This window comes from Dipodomys merriami, unplaced genomic scaffold (genome assembly GCF_024711535.1).
Source record: "Dipodomys merriami isolate MVZ:Mamm:240054 unplaced genomic scaffold, mDipMer1.0.p SCAF_137, whole genome shotgun sequence".
Taxonomy (NCBI): domain Eukaryota; kingdom Metazoa; phylum Chordata; class Mammalia; order Rodentia; family Heteromyidae; genus Dipodomys; species Dipodomys merriami.
The window spans coordinates 2,083,518-2,100,148 of NW_027202682.1; the positions used below are offsets into that span (position 1 = coordinate 2,083,518).

At 58.7% G+C, this 16,631-nt stretch overlaps 1 protein-coding gene across 5 annotated transcripts in view; it reads right to left on the reverse strand.

Moving 5' to 3' along the window:
• LOC138825436 (polycystin-1-like) overlaps positions 1–16,631 on the reverse strand; it is a 44,668-nt gene that overhangs the window by 20,154 nt on the left and 7,883 nt on the right. For 3 of the 5 annotated variants that reach the window (XM_070019992.1, XM_070019991.1, XM_070019989.1), the window contains 12 exons: positions 7,163–7,234; positions 6,963–7,034; positions 6,671–6,837; positions 5,793–6,467; positions 5,485–5,668; positions 4,219–4,439; positions 3,866–3,981; positions 2,849–2,969; positions 2,382–2,614; positions 1,230–1,985; positions 543–674; positions 151–326 (listed from right to left, as the gene is read on the reverse strand). In XM_070019992.1, the coding sequence (XP_069876093.1) occupies positions 151–326; positions 543–674; positions 1,230–1,985; positions 2,382–2,614; positions 2,849–2,969; positions 3,866–3,981; positions 4,219–4,439; positions 5,485–5,668; positions 5,793–6,467; positions 6,671–6,837; positions 6,963–7,034; positions 7,163–7,234 (2,925 nt within the window). Of the gene's footprint in view, positions 1–150; positions 327–542; positions 675–1,229; positions 1,986–2,381; positions 2,615–2,848; positions 2,970–3,865; positions 3,982–4,218; positions 4,440–5,484; positions 5,669–5,792; positions 6,468–6,670; positions 6,838–6,962; positions 7,035–7,162; positions 7,235–16,631 lie in introns of those variants that run through there. The other 2 variants (XM_070019990.1, XM_070019993.1) reach the window with 2 other exon arrangements.

Below are 16,631 nucleotides of genomic sequence, written 5' to 3' on the forward strand. Positions count from 1 at the left end.
GCTAAAAATAAATCCTTGCTAAGACTTCTAAAAAAGAGCAGCTCTCAACTTCTCCACCGGGACCCCATCCAAAGGCCAACGCTGGAATCCCAGCCCCTACCAGGCCCTGCCCGGCTGGCGATGCCTCCCAGCAGGCCCAGCGGCACTCACAGGAAGGCCACCTCCACCGCTGCGTCCACCAGCACACTGGCCATCAGCTCCAGCGTGGCATTGAGGGGCAGTACGGCCGGCACCACAGATACTCGAAGACCCCGCATCCTGTTCATCCGCTCCACGGAGACGTTGTAGTTCACGGTGACATTGCTCACGTGATTGGAGGCTGTCAGCTGAGAAGAGAAGACAGGGCTCGGTGGACATGGGGCCAGAGGCAACCACAAGGACAGACCAACAAGCAAAGAGCCCAGAGCCCCAATTCACACCGCCGGTCCACACTCACCCACAGCCACAGCAGGGTCCTCGAGGGCAAAGCAAGGAAGAGGAGAAGGCAAAGGTGGGCACCCTCACATCCCAGCACCCCCAGTCCCTGCCCGACCCCAGCCTACTGAGAGCTTGAAGATGGCGGCACTCTGGTAGATGACGTTGAAGACGACATTGTGGAAGGTCAGGGACTGCTTGTCATCGATGGTCCACCGGAAGACCACGTCTGAGCCAGACTCTACCATGGGGCTGTACCGCTGTGGGTGGACATGGCATGGGCCCAGGCTGTGACTCTGCCCTACTCTGAGGCTGGCTTTACCCTCAGCCGCAATCTGCCTACCTGGATTTGCCACCCTCAGAGTTCCTGAAGAGCGGAGGGGACATGAGGGCCACTAGCTAAGTGGTGACAAGTTACCCCGTATAGGGACGGGCAGAGGGGCCAGGCCATCTTGGCGTCTGTCCTGTAACACCCAGCACATGCTTAGGTACCAAGGCCCTGGTCAAAGCCAGCTTTCCACCTTGTCACGTGGCCTCGGCCTCCCTGTGCCTCCCTTTCTGCATCTGCAAAGTGGGTCCAGGCCCAGCAAGAGTCCGCCTGCCTCTGGAGTCCTCCCCAGCTCCCATCCCAGGCTCCACGGAGTTCCTCAGGTGGAAGCGCCGGTACGTCACCTGCAGGGCCCTGAAAGGACCTGCCAGACCCTACTGAACCTCTCCAGAAACATCCGTGTTGCTCCCTCCCTGTGGAGCCTCCCTGCCTGTCCCCACCCGTGCACACCATGGAGGACGGAGGGGTGGGGAAAGGACACACTCACCACCAGAACACCCTGCAGCACCCGGGCCTCAGGGCTGGGCACGGCTCGGAGGCCACGGATGGGCTCCTCAGCGGTCACCCTCAGGCTGAGGTTGGCCCGGCTGTCGCGGTTCTGGGCTACAATCTCCACTGCGTGCTCCCCCTCGCTGAGCCGGGGCAGGGCCAGCACCGAGAACCAGGTGCGATTGGCCTCTCCTGTGCAGTCAGGCTGGAAGGTAGCCCCCACAGAGGGGCAGGCAGCCTCGAAGGGGGCAGTAATGTTGTCCCCGGGCCAGCTGGCTGTGGCCGTGGCACTGGCACCAGAATCCACCTGAAGCACCAAGACCGAGCCATTGGTGGGTATGTAGAGGTGGCCATCAAGGAGGGCGGGGTGGATGACGCGCAGCCCCGTCAGCGGGGAGACCACACTGAAGCCACAGGACAGGTTGTGACTGGACACGCGGTTGCCCACTGTGGCCTGAACCTTGTAGCGCCCAGGACGCTGCAGCCCAGGATTGGGCCCGAGGCCCAGCAGCACGGTAAGCTGCTCTGTGGCCAAGCGCAGTTGCAGGGCACAGGCAGGGCCAGTCCGAGCCCCCTCCACCTGGGCAGGCAGGCTGGCCAGCCAAACGGAAGTGTTGGTGGAGAAGTACACAACCTCAAGGCCGGGATGGTTGGATCCCAAGGGACACTGCAGTAGGGCACCTGGGCCAGCGTCATGTTGCAAGCTGATGAGGTCACCAGGAAGCACCAGGATGTCCTGATCATGGACGGGGACCTATGAGAGAGGAGACAGGCCTCCATCACACCCCCAGAGTAAGAGCCTGCACAAGAACCACGGGGCAAAACCCATGGGGCAAGGTGGGGAGTCAGGGCTCCTGGTGGCTGCGTGCAGCGCCTACCCCCGGGCGCTCATGGCATGACAAACAGGCCGGTGCAGACGAAGAAGATATGCATGGGGCTGCCCTCAATGGGAAGGCTTGAGGGACAGGAAGAAAGAAGCCAGCTGTCCCTTACAGAGAGAAGAGGGAAGACCACTCAGGCTGGAGGAGGGAAGAGGTGCAGGAGGCGGGGGCTTAAACTGTCTGGTGGAACACGAGGACTGTGGGGTGATAAGGGGGAGTGGCCCAGGGAGCTGATCAGAGAGAGACAAGCCTAGACTGGTGGCACATACCGAGTAGCGCGCGGGGGGACCCGCAGGCACAGAGAACAAGAACTCCCTCCACAGCGTGTACGTGACCCCGGGGAGCCAGGGCCCCAATGCAGACCCACTGGCAGGGGGTTGAGGGTGGCAGGAAGCATCCACTGGCACACAGACATTGGCGCCAGGACACCAGTGCTCCTCCAGTAGACAGCCGGGGCCTGGCTCAGTCACGTTTTCAGGCTCACTGCTACTTTCTGGGGCTACTACAAAGACAGGAAGGTATTTGGGGCCTGACCCAGCAGTAGGCCCTACCTTAATTAAGACCAGTCCTGATCAGGTAGAGCCCCGGCCCACACCAACACTCTCCTGCCACTGGGCCACCCTACCCACTCCATCCCTGACATGCAGAGTAAGAGCTGGCACCTCTGAGACCCTGCTGTCTTCTTGAGGCTTAGCCTAATTGAACCCCAATTCCCACCGCCTTCACAGAGACCTACCTGCTCCTCCTGAGGGCCGGAACACCTGCAGCCGCAGCTGTGCAGGCCCCCCAAGTTCCTGGATTCCAAATTCTGCTGCAGTGAGAAAGGCTTCACGGCTTGGGCCAGGCAGCACTATGAGCTGGTGGGGAGAGGCTGCCTCAGCACCAAAGACCCCACCCCAGGCCCAACCCCACCTGGGGAAGCTACCACCAGGAAGCTCCCAAGCTTCATTTCACGTCACTTGGGAAGTAAAAAAAACCTGACCCAAACCCTCTGAGAGCAGTAGGGTCCCTAGGAGGCGTAGTGCACAGCAGAGGCCCGGGAGCGGTGCGGGTCCCTGGGCGGGCATTCCATGCTTAGATGCCTCTCATCTTTGTGCACCAAGGACTTTCTGAACTGTCTTCACTGGGCACAAACAACTTTAAGAAGCCTCTGCTAACCAAACCAACATCATTTTTTTCTTTTTTCTTTTGTCGGTCGTGGGGCTTGAACTCTGGGCCTGGGCGCTGTCCCTCAGCTCTTCAGCTCAAGGCATGGGCCACCGCGCTACTTCCAGTTTTCTGCTGGTTTATTGGAGATAAGAGTCTCATGGACTTTCCTGTGCTGGCTGGCTTTGAACCGTGATCCTCAGATCTCAGTCTCCTGAGTAGCTAGGATGACAGGCGTGAGCCACCGGCACCTGGCTTTTGTGTGTGTGTGTGTGCTAGTACTAAAGATTGAACTCTGGGCCTAGGTACTGCCCCTTAGCCTTTTTGCTCATTTATGGCTTTTTGGTGGTTAACTGCAGGTAGGAGTCTCATGGGCTTCTCCTGCTCAGGCTGGCTTTGAACCTCAATCCTCAGCCTCCTGAGAAGCTAGCATTTATAGCCACTGACAGCCTTTGTTCCCCCAGTGCCAGGACCTGGCACATGCTAGGCAGGTGCTCTTACCATTGAGCCACACCCCAGTCCCCAACTTGACTTTCAAACAAACAGCAGCTGGGTAAGGCAAGGCCCGAGAGGCACGGGAGTTCTAGCTGAGAGAGGGCTGGCCTACCTCCAAGGGCTGCTGAGGGGCCAGGAGGGCCTCCTGCCGTGCCAGCGGCCTCAGGGGCCCCTGCAGGCCCCCATCAGGCACTCCCTCGAGGAAGTTCTCAGCATCCCACACGGGGCCTGGAGGTGGTGAGTATGCAATAAGGCACCAGGGCCAGGCCAGAGACACAGCGGGCACATCCAGGGCGGGGCCCGACCCCGCTCTGAGCCCGCAGCAGCTCCCCCCTCCAGCTCCCTCCATCTGCTGTTTGTTTTATTTTTCCTGGTACAGCCTCGTCCAAGGAGTAAGAGCCAGCACGGAACATCGAAGGATAAATGCAGGGAGAAGCAGCACCGGTGACCCTGTCTCCCGCGCACCTCCAGGCCGCAGCTCACAGACATAGCTGTGGGGCGCGGAGCACAGGTCTGTGTTGCACTGCCCGGCGGGGCCCAGGCGCACACAGTGCTGGGCAGTGGCCGGGTGCGGCTCTCCTGGCAGCCAGTTCTGGCAGCTCTCTAGGCTGAAGGCCTCGCCCTGGGGCGCCAAGCCCGCCTCTGCCCCCTCCACAGAGGAGAATCCAATCCACACGTCCAGGCCCCTGCAGGAAGACAGCAGGGAGGGTAGGCCACTCAGCAAGCAGCAGCCCTCATGGGCACCCCCCTCCAAAGACCCTGGCAGGTGGAACCTACCACCATCCTCATTCTGCACATGGGGAAACAGACACGGCAAGCAAGGCTCACTATCCAAGCCCACAGCCGCATCTACTGGGCAGCTTATGCCTACAGGGCCGCTGGGCACAGGCAGGAGCTCTAATGCTCTGCCTCAGCTCTGAGGACCCAGGCCACCCCCACTGTGGCCTGCAAGGAGGCTGCTGCTGCAGTCTCCAGAGGCCAAGACATCCAGTGGAGCCAACCGACACCTCTGCAGAGGTACGAGCCCTGCCTGGAAGTACAGGCCCAAGAAGACGTGAAGACACAGGCATGGGCCCGCGCCCGGGGTGGGAAGGGCCACGCTGTGGCCCCAGATCCCCATGCCAATGTCATCCACTAATTACATGGCCCTGGGGAAGAACTCAGCACTGGAGATCTAGATTCCCTCTGGCCCCTGCTAATGCACAGGGTATATGATCAGCCTCTGAGGTAACAGGCATCCTTCCCTGCTCTGACCCAGCACAGAGACCCGGGGAGGTTGGTCAAGTCTCACCTCCACCTCTACCCCAAACAAGAAAACTAGAGATACAGAATGAGGGCCTGGACCACTGCACGGCTCCACAAGGCTGGAGAAAGCAGGAGCCCAACGTGCTCTCCAGTGCACACAGCAGCCCTGGCCCACTCCAGGCGGGACCGGAGCAAGAAGCGACAAACAGCAGCAGCACAGCCTCACAGCTGCGGGGAGGCCCAGGGAACAGCCCTGTCAACAGGGCTCGGCTCCTCCCATGATGGGCGGGGACGGGCCAGGGGCCTGAGCCCGGCTGCCACTGTGATTCATCACACAGGGCTTCGGGAAGCTGCGGAGAAACGTCTGCAGGGCAGGACACGGCCCCCATCTCTCCTCCTCCACAAGCTTTAGGCTTTGCTACCATCTCAGCATGCTGAGCAAACCCCCCATCTGCCTGTGGCCTTTCCGGGAGCTGGGGCAGGCACCTGGTAACCTGGGAGACCAGGAAGCGCTGGATGGCAGGGCTGTCCACCATGGCCAGGGCAGCCCCAGCCCAGGTCCGGCATTGTTCCTGAGCCTGCAGCCAGGGTGCCTTCTCTGCCACCAGGCGGTAGCAGTGCCCACTGCCAGGGAAGATCTCTGTGTCCGAAGGGCAGAGCGGGTGCACCACTGGGGAAGAGTAGCAGAGAACAGGGTATCACTATGAGCCTGTGGCCAAAGCACCAGGCTCTGCTCGCTCTGACCTTGGGGGAAAGGGGAGATAAGGGGCCCGGGCAGCTAGGCAGACACCTACCTCTCGCTGGCTCCTCATCCAGAGCCAGGATGGTGTAGGTGGCCTCAAGGGCCGAGCCTCCGCGGTTCCGGATGCTGAGTCTGAGGCTCTCATCACTGTGCAGAGAGGATGGGCACAGGAGCTCCAGGGCAGCAGGGGCTGCCTCCACGCGCACCTCTGTCCCCAGCAAGGCCGAGGAAGACCCCATGACCAGCACGGCTGTCACGTGATAGCGTCCAGGCAGGGCATATTGGTGGGTGGCAGCTGAGCCAGCCACATCCACCGCTGGAGAGCCATCTCCAAAGTCCCAGCGTGTGGAGCCGATGGGCAGAGGAGCAGCAATATGGAAGGCTGCTGGCCGACCAGAGGCCAGGGGTCCATGGGGCCCCACCAGGGTGGCCCCAGGGGAGGCTGGGAAGACGTTCCGGAGAAGCGTGGGGCCGCTGCAGGTGGGGCTGGGGGGCTGGAGGAGGCTGGAGCACAGGGACTGGCAGGCCGCAGAGGTGTTGGGCAGCTGGAGTGCCCCGCAGACACACCGGCCCTGCTCCGCCAGGGCTGCGAAGCCCTTGCCGGCTGAGAAGCAGAGAGCACCACAGGCCTCGGGTTCCAGGGGGCCCTCGTGGGCAGAGGAAAAGGCCACCACTGCCGGGGCGCCCGAGCTGTTGTCAGGGAGGCGGCAGGCGATGTACTCCTCACCTAGGACAGACACACACACGGTCTACTTTGTGGTCCCGGCACTCTCCCTCAACTCCAGGTCACACCCCACCCCACAGCCCTGCCCCTCTCCAGAGAGGCCTTTCTGATCCCCAGAAAGGAGGGCTTTCCCCAGGCCTACACTGCCCTGCGCAGGCTGGGGGACCCCTAAGCCCGGGTCCCGGCCACACTCGCCCTGCACTCACCACAGCCTCCACTCAGCAAGGCGACACCGAGGGGCTGGCCAGTCAGGGGGCCAGGCCCAGCACACGTGGCCACCCTGGCCGGCGCCACGCGGACCCGCCGCTCCTCCACCCAGCGTGGCAGCCATAGCAGGCCGCAGTCGCACTCGAATGGGTTCCCACTCAGGTTTCTGCAAGGGAGGGCAGGGGTGGGCACAGGCCGGCAGGAGAGCAGGGTCTGATCGCCAACTCCAGGGAGAGTCACGCCAAGACGGGAGGGCAGGGACACCATACCCACCAAAGCAAAGCAACTCACATTTCACTTAAATTAAATAAATTAGCAAATACTCCTTCTTCTAATGTAGAAATCTTGTTGTCGCTTATATCCCTGGGAAAAGAGGAAGAGGCGGCGGCGTGACGGGAGCCCTGTAACGCGACAGGCAGGGGCAGGCAGCCCTGTGCGCCCTGAGACACCCCAGCAGGCCAGCAGGACTGGGCAGGAGGGAGGACACTCACAGCTCCACCAGCGCAGAGAGGTTTGCCAGGAGCCCGGCGTCCAGCGTGTGGAGCAGGTTGTGGGAGAGGTCCCTGAGGAGCAACACATCGTGGGTCAGGCAGGAGCTCCAGGCTGGCACAAGGCCATCCTAAGTCCCACACCTAGGCACTGCCTCGAACCAAGATGCAGCCTCCTACCCTCTATGCACCCCTGTTCTCAGGGGCAAGGAAAGTGCTTTTCTGATGAAGGATCTGAACGAATTCATCTGGGGAAACGGAGGCAGCAGAGCCAGAGCCCTCAACACGCTGCACCCCTCTCCTCCCTGTGCTAAGTCCTGCAAAGCACAGCTACACAGAACCACTGACCCAGGCACCTGGACAAGCACAGTCCCTTCTGCTAGCCCTGCCTCTGCCCTCTCCACAGAGCCCGGGAGCCTGGGCTGCTCCTGGCCCAGCAGAGTGGTCCCACAGCGGAGGCTGACTTCAGCCCTGACCTTAGACAGGAGCTGGGGGTGCAGCAGGCAAGGAGGGCCCAGCTGCCAGTGCAGGGGTGTCCTCACAATATCCCTAAGATGCAGCGTGGGCACAAAGAGGAAATAAATGGAGAAAGGGCCCTGGTCGATGACCCCCCAAGCTACAACTGAGTCAGAGTAGATTAGGGAAAATGAAGCATGGGAAACAGCAGTCATGAATTCACACACTGTATTGAGTAGCTCTATTAGAAATATATAAGTATGAGCTAGGTGCTGGTGGCTCACACCTGCAATCCCAGCTACTCAGGAGGCTGAGATCTGAGGATCGCGGTTCAAAGCCAGCCCAGGCAGAAAAGTCCATGAGACTCTTATCTCCAATAAACCACTCAGAAAAAGCCAGAAGCGGACCTGTGGCTCAAGTGGTATAGCATTAGCCTTAGGCTTAGGGATAGCACCCAGTCCTGAGTTCAAGCCCCACAACCAGCGATAGATAGATAGATAGATAGACAGACAGACAGACAGACAGACACACATGAGCACTTATCACCCCTCGTATGCTTCGGTATCTGTACAAGCACAGCAGCTCTCTCCCCCTGGCCTCTCCTGCTTGCCCAAAACAATCTGTTTGCTTTGCAAACTAAGCAATGATCCTTATCAGCCAGGCGCTCACGCCTGTCATCCTGGCTACTCAGGAAGCTGAGATCTGAGGATCTCGGTTCAAAGCCAGCCAGGGCATGAAAGTCTGTGAGACTCTTCAATGAGCCACCAGAAACCCAGAAGTGGTGCTGTGGCTCAAAAGTGGTAGAGTGAAAGAGCTCAGGGACAGGCACCCAGGCCCGGAGTTCAAGCTCCAGGACCAACAACAAATAAAAATAATAAAGCCTATCTTAAGGAAGGCACCTGTCTTGAGGGGCGTACGGCATAATTCCTCCTCTGTTTGAAAGGATGCCCATACAGCAATGACCAGGTGTATTACAGGCCAACTTCAAAATCTCTGGCCCAGATGATTAGACAGTGTAACATCAAGAAATGTACCAGAGCACTTATCTGAAGCCCAACCTTCTGTTTCACTATACATACCTGTGACATCAAACAGTTTTGCACCTTTTACTGAATATACATATATCCATGTCTGGACTGTGAACTATCTTTCTTGTTTCACTAATAAACTTCCTTGGTCTCTACCTCATTGTGTCTTTAAATTCTTTTTTGTGCATCAAGAACTTGATACACCAAGGGCCAGGTAGAGGCCTCTTCCTTTTTGGAGACCTCCCTGGAGCATGGCTGGTCACTTATTGCCTAACACCGCTGCTTCACACAACTAATCAAAAACCCCCAGTGCCGGGTGCTGGTGGCTCTCGCCTGTAATCCTAGCTACTCAGGAGGCTGAGATCTGAGGATTGCGGTTCAAGGACAGCCCAGGCAGGAAAATCCGTGAAACTCTTATCTCTAATAAACACTCAGAAAATCGGAAGTGGCGCTGTAGCTAAAGTGGTAGAGCACTTGCCTTGAGCTGAAGAGCTGAGGGACCGCGCTCAGGCCCAGAGTTCAAGCCCCATGACCGACATTAAAAAAAAAAAAAAGATATAACAAAGGCTCATCTGATGGCATTGATAAGAAGTCAGGAAGTCTGAAAATATGAGTCTGTGGCTTCTTTCTGCTGTGCCTTTATGCGGAAGCGGACTGAGCACTCCAGACAGAGGAGTCACAGAACCCCTGGTCTTCAAGAACATCAGAGGGGAAGCAGAATGTGAGTGAGCCCCCCACCCTACCCCAGGCAGCAGAGTGACAACCAGGCCTCAGAACTCAAGTCACAGGAACACGGAGCAGAGCCTGAACACCCTCGCTATGAGTACTGCGATGGTCACGTCTTGTAAAGCATGAAGCTACAGGCAGAAACAAAGCAGGAACCGGACACCAGTGGCTCATACCTAGAATTCTAGCTCCTCAGGAGGCTGAGATCTGAGGATTGAGGTTTGAAGCCAGCCTATCTCCAATTAACCAGCAAAAAGCTAGAAGTGGAACTGTGACTCAAGTAGTAGAGTGCCAGCCTTGAGGAAAAAGAAAAAGAAAACAAGCAAGAAGACGAGAGCTCCGAGTTCAAGCCCTATAACTACACAGGCAACCTCCACAAAAAGAATATGAATAAAGTCAGGAAAGAAACTACAAATGTGATCCAAGTACAGGGATGTGTGCCGTGGGGAGGTTGAAGCAAGAGGAAGCAAGGTCAGTGAATGCAATATAGACTATCTCAATGATGGGGCTGGGAAGGTGGCTCAGTGGTAGAGCGCTTGCCTTGCATGCTCAAGGCCCTGGGTTCGATTCCTCAGCACCACATAAGCAAAAAGAAAAAAGCTGGAAGTGGAGCTGTGGCTCAAGTGGTAGAGTGCTAGCCTTGAGCTGAAGAGCTGAGGGACAGCGCCCAGGCCCAGAGTTCAGGCCCCACGACCGATCCAAAAAAAAAAAAAAGAGGCAGCGGTGCGGCGTGGAGAGCCTGCGGTGCGAAGCGATCAGGCTGCAGGGGAAGCAGCAGTGGCCTTGGAAACGAGGACAATGCAGAGACACAGATGAACACTCGGGTTCCCTGCCCTCTCCTCTCACTCGGACAGGGAAGGGAAGAAGGCACCAGGGCACTTTCCAGCCTGGCTTCCAAATGGAGGAGAGACGAGAGAACTCCAGATGTTCCTCCACATTCCACTTGCTCAGAAATCTACAGTGTTTGCCTCGCAGGCATGAGGCCCTGGATTCGATTCCTCAGAAACACATAAGCAGAAAAAGCCGGAAGTAGCGCTGTGGCTCAAGTGACAGAGCGCTAGCCTTGAGCTGAAGAGCTGAGGGACAGCACCCAGACCCAGAGTTCAGGCCCCACAACTGAAGAGGGGGGGGAGGGGAGGGGAGGGGAGGGGAGGGGAGGGAAGGGAAGGGAAGGGGAGGGAAGGGAAGGGAAGGGAAGGGAAGGGAAGGGAAGGGAGGAAATCTACCCTACAGAGCAGCTGTGTGGGGTCTCTGGGGTCATCAGAGACAGGTCAGCCTTGGGGTCTTTGCACACACCCCCCTTTCATCCCAGAAACAGCGCAGAGGCAGCACTTCTCACCACAAGACTCAGGGAGCAATCTGTGAGGCTCTCCAGCCTGGGAGGCAGAAAGGCGATCTGAACAGAAGCCAGGTCCTGCGCTGCCAGCCTGTGCCCTCAGGGAGGGCAGGCACGGGCAGGCAGGGCACCACTGCTTGGCTACAGAGCACAGGAGGCACGCATGTCCTCACCAGACCCCAAACCATGGCCTCAAGGCCCTGAATACCAGCTTTTCCACCTGTCTGTTTGCTGTGGCTGTTAGGGTCCTGGGAGAATGCCAAGACCTGGCCCATCCCTCCCCAACAGCTCCCCTAGCTTCCTCCACACACACCCCCATGTGATGTCACCAGTCTGATGACCTGGCCCTCCACTGGGATTCCCTGCAAAGATCATGGAGGGGACACAAGCAGGTTCTGTGTCCCTGGCAGGAAGGACACAGAAGTGAGGGCACTGACAGCAACCACAGGCCCTTCACCCACCACTAGGAGGAGAGCCAACAGCCTCGCTGGGAGCACCTGAGAGCACCAGGGGCAAGGAGGGGGGCCAACCCCTAGTGGGGGCCATGCTCTAGGGCAGCTGGACCCTCTGAGCCCTGCAGCCCAACAATTTACAGGGACTCCATGGGCAACACTGGAAGGGGTCAGGCCGGGTTAGTATAGGGACTGATCTGGGAACCCCATGTACCAAGGGGGCAGGCAGATGCCCATGACAGCCTGAGACATGGCTCAGGAGACACACGTCAGGCCCCACAGCCCGGCAGGCTGCTCCCCACCGCCTGTACAACTGGTATGCAATCGCACATTTTGTGACACAGGTAGGAAACATGCACACCTGGCCTCTGCTGATGGGTCTCCTGCTGCATCAAAGCGGCTAGGAAGGTGGCTCCATGGTACAGGGCTCACCTTGCATGCATGAGGCCCGGGTTCAACTCCACAGTACCATATAAGCAGAAAAAGCCGGAAGTGGCTCTGGGGTTCAAGTGGTAGAGTGCTCACCTTGAGCAGAAGAGGGGCAGCGCCCAGGCCCAAAGTTCAAGCCCCATGACAAAAAAAAAAAAAAAAAAGCATCAATGTGTTGGGGAGGGGTGAAGGGAGACCCCGCTGGGCCCTTTTCTTCCCCTCTGCCTGCCATATCAGAGACTCGGGAAGGAGCACCTGTGTGCCTAGGGCTGAGACACCTCTGTCACCTGTGGAGGCCCCCAGCCCAACAAGTAGGCCCTGGGTCTCCCACAGGAGTGGTCGACAGCCCCGTATCAAGGCTCAAAGGAGAAAACAGGAGCTCCTCACCCTCTCCCCTCCTAGTGGATGCCCAGGCTACTGACAGTGGGGTGACACCATGAGGCAGGCTTCCTGGGCAGGCTTTCTGGAGAGATGGGCGGGACGGCATGCGTGTTAGGCCGGGAGGGACACACGGGCACTTGCGGCGTGAAGGACGGCGCTCAGGGCCAGTCTTGCTCTGGAGCCATGGCAACAGAGGCTCAAACTTTTTTTTTTTTTTTTTTGGGTCAAGTCCTGGGGCCTGAACTCTGGGCCTGTGCGCTGTCCCTCAGCTCTTCAGCTCAAGGATAACGCTCTACCACTTGAGCCACAGCGCCACATCTGGCTTTTTTCTTTTTGCTTATGTGGTGCTGAGGAATCGAACCCAGGGCCTCAGAGGCATGTAAGGCAAGCACTCTACCACTGAGCCACCTTCCCAGCCCGGGGCTCAAACTTTCTAGCCAACAGCTAAGCAGCCTCAGTTTCCTCCTCTGCCAAGGCAGGGAGTGGTCTGGTTGCCTGCTCCCCAATCCCGATGCTGAGAGTGAGGGTGGCCAGTGGGAGCCCCCAAGGAAACATCTGCGCATTCCAGACGTATGTGGTCAGCAGGCGGGCGCATGCCAGGCCCGGCACCGCCGCCCCACACTGGCTGGCCGCCGTGCTGGAAACAGGGCTCAGGGGGAACGGCTCCGAGGGGCCGCCTGCCGACGTTATGTAACCCACTCTGCCCCACAGCCGCCACCTCCCTCTGGCGGGCAGGAAAGTTCGGGGAGGAGGTCCACCCTCCCCAGAGGAGCAGACCCCTCTCTGCAGCAAGACGGACCCCCCCCACCCCATGCACATCTCCTAGAGCAGAAAGGAGAGGCCGCGCGAGGGCTGGGCCCCGGCTCAGGTGGAGGGAACAGAGCCCCCAAGCGGCCTGGATAACGGTGTCTTTCAACGCTAATGGACTTTCCTTTTGGGAGCCCAGCAGCGGGAGCCAGTGTGAGTTCAATATCCTCACACTGTTTTCATTCCCTTTGCTTTCTGTTCCCTTCTATTTATGGCAAGCGAGGCTGGCTTCCAGGGCCGGAAATGATGTTTAACTTAATGAATTCAAGTTTAGGAAAGAGAGCTGAAGAAAAACACAAGGAGTGTGCTGGCGGCAAGAAGGCCGGGGCCACTCAGCTGCACCTACCCAGCGTTTCCCGGGAGAGAGGCAAGAGCTGGGGCAGCCCCACCCGCCCTGGACACGCACAACAGCTCCTGCCTGGGCCACACCAGGGCGGGGCAAGCAGCAGGGGAAAGGACACTGGGGCCCCGACAACAGACACAGGAGTGTCCTGTGGGGGTGTGCCCACGAGACCCGGGGGGCCTCCCCGTCCCAGGGCCCGGACTGTAGGAAAAGCCCTGTGTTACAAGGTTCTCTGCGCTCCTCGACACAGACACTGAGTGCTCCGACAACCGACTGTCACGAGGATGCGTGACAACCCATGAGGTCCTCCAAGCCCTCAGGCAGGACAAGACTAGGAGACCCCGGCCTCAGAGCCAGAAAGAATGGGATGAGAGAGCGGAGGATGGCGTCCTCCTGTCCCGGCAGGAGGAGGCCCAGGTGTGGAGGGCGGGGTCCGCCCGCCCCTGGGAAGCTGCTGGTGTTCTCCATCTGGGGACTCACCAGACTAGGTGGAGGAGAGGTGGCAGCGAGGGTGTGCCCCACCTGTAGCTAGGGTACCCAGGCCACCGGTTCAGGAGGAGGGATACGAAGACCCCAGCCCGCCACACCACCCCCTGGTGGCCCCTCACGGTGACTCGGCATCAGGACCACCTAACTGCCTGGGCCACGCACGGCGAGCCGGGGCAGGAGTGTGGAGGCCAGGGCGCCTGTCTCCCCACAGCACCCTGAGGTTCAGCCAGCAGACTGAAGACTGTTCAGAGAGAGAGAGGCTGGGCAGGGGAGAGCAAGGGACGGGGCAGGGGCCTCAGTCCACCACCACTCAGGTGCTGAGCACGGCTGAGGTCTGGTGGTGCCCAGCGCCTGGGCTGTCAAGTCCTATGGAGGCTCAAGACCCCAGAGGCCCCCCACTCCCAGCCACGCTGCGCCTCGATCTGTACCCTGTAACTACAAACACTGCCCTCGCGTCCCTGGGGAACAGACAGGGATGGGTTGCACCCCTGCCCTGGGACGATGGCTTGCCACGGCGGCTCCCCGAGTGCTGAAGATGCCACTGTTTGCCAGGGCTGGGCCTGTGAGACCATCAGGGAAACAATGCCCTGCTCACCTGGGCCACAAAGCACAGGCCCGCTCTTTGGCGTGAAGCGCCAGGGCACCATTGGGCCCCTTGGTGAAGACAGCTGCCAAGCCAGAGGGAACGAGGTGTTCCCAGAAAGGACATGAGCTGCATTTTCCAGCTGCATCGTGTCCTGCAGGGAGACGGGCTCACACCCCATGGCGCCCGGAGTGCTGGCCCGCCCACAGCTGCACCCACTCCAGGCCAGCTGGAGCCCAGGCCGTGGACGGTCAGGCCAGGCCTGAGCACACCCAGCCCAGACGGACGCCACCCCAGACAGCAGCAGAAGGATGTTTTCATTCCAGAGAGCGAGGCGGGCTGGTCGTCTGGGCTCCTGCTGCTGGCGCTGGCCACCAGAAAGGAAAATGTGTCTCCATCCAAAATGACTTCCTCGGTTGAAACCCAACCCCAGGCAGGGTCTCCCTCTGGAGCCGGGTTTCCACACTGCATGCCCTCTGGCAGAGCACCCCGGGGTGCGGGAGGGGCGGAGATGGAGCAGAGCTACCCCTCGGCCCCAGGGAGGCTCGGAGCAGCGCTGGCCAGGCAGGAGCCACATCTGGTAATGGCCACCCAGTTAGCTGTCACAGGATGGCAGCCCAGGATGCAAGGTTCACGGGCTGGCAGGACAGACAGGGGAAGTCCCAAGAAGTGCCCAGAGAGAACAGAGGCGCCTGCAGCCTGGCACAGCCTTCCACAAAGCCGTACAATGCCAACTCAAGACAACACTCCGGTTCAAATGAGTGACAGCCAGGCAGGCTGGGCACGCCGGGCACAACAGCTGCCCGGGGTGGGTGGAAGAACAGGACGCACCAAGAGGATGGGCACCAGTCACTGCCTCCTAACAACCTCGCCGCCACATACACGCCAGAGATGAGTGACTCAGCCAAGGTGACACAGGGAGAGGAGGAGCTGGGCTGAACTCAGTCTGATGCCAGGCCTGCATGCCTCCCTCCGGAAGCCAGCTGAAGCGACCAGCGTAGAGATGGACAGAGAGCTCGGGGAGGCGCAGGCAGAAAGACCACAAGTACTGCCGCCGCCACCCCTCCCTTCAAACACCCCACGCCTATTCAGGAGGCTCCACAGCCACCTTTCCCTGCATCCCTGAACCGAGACTTCCAGGTTGAATGTGCCATTTCAGGGGCTTGCTCTGGAGGGGCCAATCGTATCACCACTGTCATAACACTCTGCGTGATTTAAGAAATGACCCAGGGGGCTGGGAAGGTGGCTCAGTGGTAGAGAGTTTGCCTTGCATGCATGAGACCCTGGGTTCAATTCCTCAGCACCAGAAAAAAAAAGAAAGAAAGAAAGAAAGAAAAGCGGGAAGTGGCGCTGTAGCTCAAGTGGTAGAGCGCGAGCCTTGAGCTGAAGAGCTGAGGGACAGCGCCCAGGCTCAGAGTTCAGGCCCCACGACCGGACCCAAAAAAAAAAAAAAGAAAAAGAAAAAGAAATGACCGGCTTCTAGGAGTCTGATTGTTGGCCCGTGGATCTGAGAGCTGCTCTAACCCCACAGCGCCAGTAAGGCATCAGTGAGAGAAAGGACAGTAAGTGGCGTCACAGGGCCCAGACAGAGGGAGAGGACGTAAGGATATAAGGACGGGGTCTCCATAGGTACTCTCCCAGGGTGGTTTTTGTTTTTAAACAAGTATATAAAGTTTACCAGAGCAGACAATTCAGGGATTTTTAGTACCTAGGCAGGCTGAGCGTTCATCACTAATCTGTACCACACAATTTCATCATCCCCAAAGAAGCCCCACCCCCTGGCTACCAGCCCTTCCACCACCACCACCACCACATTCTGTCTCTGTGGATTGATTAGCCTATTCTGGGTGTTTTCTGTCAAGTTTGTTATTTTATGTAGCCCAGGTTGGCCTTGTACTCTAAATCCTCTTGCTGGTATTACAGGTGTAGGCCACCAAACTCAGCTCACTGTGATTTTGACTAGCATTTCCCTAATGACTAATTACACAGAGCATCTTTTTTGTAGTTGTTTATCTTCTTTGGTGAAATACCTCTTGGGATCCTCTGCCACTTTTTTTTTTTTTTGGGGGTCCAGTCGTGGGGCCTGAACTCTGGGCCTGGGCGCTGTCCCTCAGCTCTTCAGCTCAAGGCTAGCGCTCTACCACTTGAGCCACAGCACCACTTCTGGCTTTTTTTCTTTTTGCTTATGTGGTGCTGAGGAATCGAACCCAGGGCTTCAGGCATGCAAAGCATGCACTCTACCACTGAGCCACCTCTGCCACTTTTTAATCAGAATATACTCCAGGACGGGCGCTGGTGGCTCACGCCTGTAATCCTAGCTACTCAGGAGGCTGAGATCTGAGGATCGCGGTTCAAAGCCAGCCCGGGCAGGAGAGACCGTGAGACTCCTATCTCCAATAAACCACCAGAAAACCGGAAGTGGCGCTGTAGCTCAAGTGGTAG